Here is a 5,555-nt window from a genome sequence, read left to right on the forward strand (position 1 = left end):
AATGGAAGAGCCATTAGGAGGAAGCCTTATCTGAAATCTCATCACAAAAGTCAATGTCTGATGTATGCAAAACAGCATCTAGAAAAGCCAAAGGCTATTTGGAAACAAGTGCTTTGGACTATGAATTAAAAATTGAACTAATCGGCCACAGTCAAGACAGTTGTGTTTGGAGAAAAGAAGGAGAAGCATTTAATGGAAAAAAAACACCTTGCCAACTATTAAACATGGGGATGGATCCATTATGCTTTGGGGTTTTGTGGCAGCCAATGGCACAGGAAACATTGTATGTGCAGAGAAAAGAATGGATTCCACTAAAGACCAGCAAATTCTGGATGCCAATCTTAAACAGCCAGCCAAGAAGCTGAAGCTGAAAAAGGGATGGCTTCTACAACAAGACAATGAACCCAAACATACTTCTAAGCCACCATAAGCTACTTGGAGAAAAGCAAGCTGAAGATTTTGGAATGGCCCTCACAGTCCCCTGACTAAAACATCATTGAAAATCTGTGGGTTGATCTTAAACATGTTGTGCATGCAAGACGACCCAAGAATATCTCGGAATTAGAAGTGATCTGTAAGGAAGAGTGGGCAGACGTCTCTACAACAAGAATTGAAAGACTCTCCGCTAGATAGAAAAGGAGTTTACAAACTGTGATATGTGGCAAAGGTGGTATTACTAAATACTGACTTAATAGGGTGTCCAAATTTTTGTACATGCCGTAATTACTATTTTTTGTTCCTTTGTTTTAAAGTCCATGAAATAATAAGTACCTCGATTGACAATTGCAAATGTGTTGTTTTTTAACATATAGTTTGCAGCAGTAGATGTTTACTACTTTTCATTTTCAAAATTAACTAAACGTGTAATTTGGCCAGGATTAAACAGTGTATAATATTGTGAGCATACCCCTGGAGTTGTTTGGTGTAATGAACTGTTTTTCAGCTTTAGTTGATTCTAATTCACTTTTTCTATAGAGGTAATAAAGTGCTGTAATAGCAAATATTTACATAAATCTGTATTGGGGAGGTCTAAGTTGTTTCTTAGATGTTGAAACTCACCACTTGTTTATCCGCAAATATGAATGAAATATCCAACACCCCTTTAGACAACCATCTTAAAGCCTAGTATGATGAGGAGTTGGGAGGAGCTTTGGGTTGTGAGAAACAGGAGACCATAATAATAGTCTGTTCAGGTTCCTCAGGTATCTCTGAAGATCTCTCCAAGCTAGAAGACTGATGAATACAGCACTATTTTGGATAAAGACTGGATTTTATTAAAATTCTGACTGAAAGTTTGAGACCTCAACAATCTTGAGTAGCATGAAGCAGACTCTATACCAGCCCACAGAGTCTAGACTTGACTGGAACCAATTAGTCATATGTTTGATTTGTGCTGCCTAGTAGTAAAATCTCATATCTGGTTGACAAAGTTTGGAGAGTTTATTTCTACAGGGGGTGTGGTGGCGCAGTGGGTTGGACCACAGTCCTGCTCCCCAGTGGGTCTGGGGTTCGAGTCCCGCTTGGGGTGCCTTGCGACGGACTAGCGTCCTGTCCTGGGTGTGTCCCCTTACGCCCTGTGTTACCGGGTAGGCTCCGGTTCCTCGTGACCCCGTATGGGACAAGCGGTTCTGAAAATGTGTGTGAGTTTATTTCTGTCTCTTTCATTTTTCCAAATAAATCCAGAAACCAAGGTCCGTAATTTCATAAAAAATTCATGTCACAAGTCACATAAAGGTCTTGGAATGGATATAGCATATAAGGTAAAACATTAATTCAAACAACATTAATTCCACCACATGTTGAAATAGGAAGAGACAAGGCCAGATCCTCTTTAATCTTTTTAATTAGTTGTGAGTAGTTGGTGTTTATAAGATTCCAAAGGTCAGACTATCTTTTGTTAGAGCTAAATGAAGAAAAATAAACTTGAACAATCCAATCTCTTTTCAGTTTTAAATGTTCAGTGGGACAAAGATGGTTTTTTTGCAGTAGAATATTCTTTCTCTTAATTCTGCGACCCAAACCCTTGACATTCCAGGTAATAACTTTAAGTGAACAGCTCATGAGATCTTCTCACAAAATAAGTCTAGCCCCGGTAATACCGTCTGTCCTATTGACTTGAAGAATGCAAACTGAGCTGTGTGATGTAATGAAATAAAAACATAAAAAGACACTAAACAAAGAAAAAAGTCAAAGCCCAGAAACAATGCTTGAGTGGTATAGACCAAGGATCACTGTAAGTGAACTAGATTACACAACAATGATACTTTGGACACAAAGGCATGGAACATGTTGTGTAATACCTTCTTCATATATTTTAGAGCCCAGCAGCACCTCCATTTCCAGCGGCAAGTGAAGAAGGAAAGCCTCCCCCCCACCCATCGTCACTACATTCTAAAGTGACCACTGACAGCGTGCTGACCAACTGCATCACTGCCTGGTATAGGAACTACTAGGTTTCTGATCACAAGTCCCTACAATGGGTAGTGAAAATTGCAGGAAGGCTCACTGGCGCCTCTCTTCCCTCCATACAGAAAATCTACGATATATGGTGCACCCACAAAGCCCTCAGCATCACAACCAACCCTACCCATGCCTCCCCCAGTCTTTTTGTCCCCCTGAGATATCAAAGTACCCATACCATCTCCTCCAGATTGTGCAACAGCTTCTTCCCTCATGCTGTGAGAATCGTCAACAGCATGAACCCCCAGACCATCCGCACACTACATAAAGTGTTGAAGTTCAGTATTATTTATATTGTCTATGTATATTGTATATTATGTATACTGTTGCCAGACTCTGGACTGTGTACTGCACTGTCTTGCACTATATGTCCTATGTGGCACGGGGGTCCAAGAGAAACTAAATTCGTCTCCCCTGTATGTGTAAGTCACCTACAGTGGAATGACAATAAAGTTGACCTTGACTGTATACCCATTAAATATGTGTAGATTGCATCAATACATAATTTCAAAGTTGAGCTTCCTTTATTAAAAAATGAAAGCTCTTTACATGTATTTTAAAAAACTGCTTTTTTATGTTACCAAAAACCACCTACTTAATTTGTTTAGCAAATCCTACAAGTTGAAAGCGTATGGGTTTAAAGCTTTCAGATTTAGCAAATGTACAGCCTACATATCACAATGCTATTCTGTTCAGTTGTATTCATATTTTATTGCTTTAGAGCCAGTATGTTCCAGTGAACATACAGTACAGTGCCTTGTCTTGCAAAACCAAAAATTTTACCTTGAGGTTAATAAGAAATATTTTAATCTGTACATATAGGCTATCATTAAATATAATGTATCATTCAACTCAGAGGTAAAAAAAAGCTTTGCTAAGATTTCAGTTTTGGCAGGAATGTCTCAGCACTGTCAACTGTGGCCATGTTATACACTTAAATAGCTATTACATAAATAGCACTGACAGAAGTAAAGGTCTAAAAAGGACTCCAATTTGTAACACAAATTAACACATATAAAAGTAACCTGTGTTGGTGCAATGATATGTACTATATCTTGACTTTTACAGAAAATATTAAAATAAAGGCAAGATAATTAAGATGCTGGATGAGTGCTTATTAATCCTCATCAGCCGTGCATACTAGTTTTTATCACAGTTAAACTCTTAATTTTGCTGTTTATTTGGTAAACTGCATGATTCCAACCACATTTAACTGAGTAGTGTCAGTTGAATGAAACAAATTTCATGTTGACTTGCTAATTTGTTTAGCTATTAACACTAAAAACACTAAAACTAGTAAATAATTGTGTCTGTTTGAAAATATCTCCATACTATACATTTCAATGGATAAAATTTGTAGAATAAATTTTTAGGATTTTACTAATACTTCCGTTGTTGCTGGAATTTCCAAGGGTGCCACAAACTCAGTTCAAACTGTTTAAAAGACATTTAAAATGACTGAACCCTCAGAAAACTTCTATGCATTTCAATCAACAGCTCAGTTATGCATTAATGAAGAACTAAGCTGCAACAAATAAATACAGTGCTATCAAGACCAGGGATGAATGCTTTCAGTGGCACTATGAAAGCAGGATATTCCCCTTTATTAACTGAGCAATGCATTTTGCAAGAAACATTTTCCTATGGCATCAAAGAAATGTAAAGTAATAGTGAAACTTTGCTGGTAACCCACTGCTCTGGTGAAACTCTGGTGTCTACGCCGCTCTCTTTAGATGTATCTAGTATTGTTTCTCATCTTGGTTTTTTTACCAGTTCTTATTGATGAAAACAAACAATATAATTAGATGTACATATAAAATAAATGTTTACATTATTTGTTTTTATATTTAATTGTTTTGTATATGGCTACCTGATTACCTTTACTGTTTATAAACTACCTTGTTACAACTCATTCTTAAATCACTCAAAATGGACCACATGGTCCACAGCTCTGTGGTGCTGAGTTTATGCACCACCATGAGGTCCTTGTAGAAACATGCATTGAAGGGTGTTATGTACTGACGATATCCAAATGTCTTGAACCCATTATGGAAGACCAGCTTCACATTCATCTTCTGCAGACACATTCCCACATAGACATCATCAATGGGAAAGAGGTCTGTGTTTTGGGCTACTTGGTCTAGGCCCACAACTGTCACTTGAGACATGAGGTAGCCACCCCCTCCAGCATAGGGAGGGTATTCACGGTTGGAGTACATCTCCTCAGGAATGTAGTACTTGTCTGCAGGGTTACGGATGGGATAAGCAGGGGAAATGATGTCACCAACAAAAAGGTGATTTGATGGGCTGTAATCTTTGAGGAACTCCAACAGGTTTCTGGTGTGGACAAAGACATCATCATCACCCTTCAGCACAAACTGGGCAGCCTGGCACTCTTGGCTGAACCATCTGAGGAAATGGACTTCCTTCAGAGTCAGGTTGAAGAAGCTGTCCAAAAAATCCCATTGCAGGATGTCACCAAACTGTTTGTTCTCATACTCCAGGAGCTTCTGCAGTGAATAACCTTTTACTGTATCTGGGGACTGGCCCACCAGGAACACAAGTTTCACCTGCTTGCCCTCTATAATCCCTTGCTTTCCCCAAGTGCCCCGGAGGGCCATTCGGCGGTCGACCTGGATTGCAGTGGACTTGATGGCAAGCAGGAGGAACAAATCATCTTCACAAGCTGTGGGAGTCAGCAACCTAGGGAAGGACCGGCAGTGTTTGTACTGGAGGAAGTTGCGGTGAAGTTCAGGGATGCCCTTGGGAAGGCCTTCTAGGCTATCATTTTTGCCTGAGCATGTAAAATTATCTTTGGTGTCCTGCAACACGGATGGGCCAAGGCTGGCCTTAGACATGTGCAACAAGCTCCTCAACTCAAGAATTCCTTGAGCAGTCTGATCCAAATTGATCTCTACTTTCAGAAAAAGGACACAGATAAGCAGCATAAACAGAATGCAGGAGTACAGGGAGCAGCTGGAACTCAGAGATCTGAAGAAGGGCTTCATAGTCCTGAAAAAGAAAGTATCAGCCTTTAGTATGAAGACGGTATGAGCAGCAGAGAGGAACACAGATTTGGAACCTGAAGGTTTTTG

General features: G+C 39.4%; 1 protein-coding gene across 1 annotated transcript; it reads right to left on the reverse strand.

Annotated features, from left to right (window-relative positions):
- Positions 1-4,340: 4,340 nt before the first annotated feature.
- On the reverse strand, positions 4,341-5,344 carry LOC108934765 (N-acetyllactosaminide beta-1,3-N-acetylglucosaminyltransferase 4-like). The gene has a single exon (XM_018752842.1). The coding sequence runs from the start codon at positions 5,316-5,318 to the stop codon at positions 4,341-4,343; it is 978 nt and encodes a 325-aa protein (XP_018608358.1). The 5' UTR covers positions 5,319-5,344.
- Positions 5,345-5,555: the final 211 nt, after the last annotated feature.

This window comes from Scleropages formosus, chromosome 1 (genome assembly GCF_900964775.1).
Source record: "Scleropages formosus chromosome 1, fSclFor1.1, whole genome shotgun sequence".
In the NCBI taxonomy this organism is placed as follows: domain Eukaryota; kingdom Metazoa; phylum Chordata; class Actinopteri; order Osteoglossiformes; family Osteoglossidae; genus Scleropages; species Scleropages formosus.

Coding starts and splice junctions, on each gene's coding strand:
- LOC108934765 (XM_018752842.1), bottom strand. CDS start 5,318: ATGTCTAAGGCCAGCCTTGGCCCATCCGTGTTGCAGGACACCAAAGAT.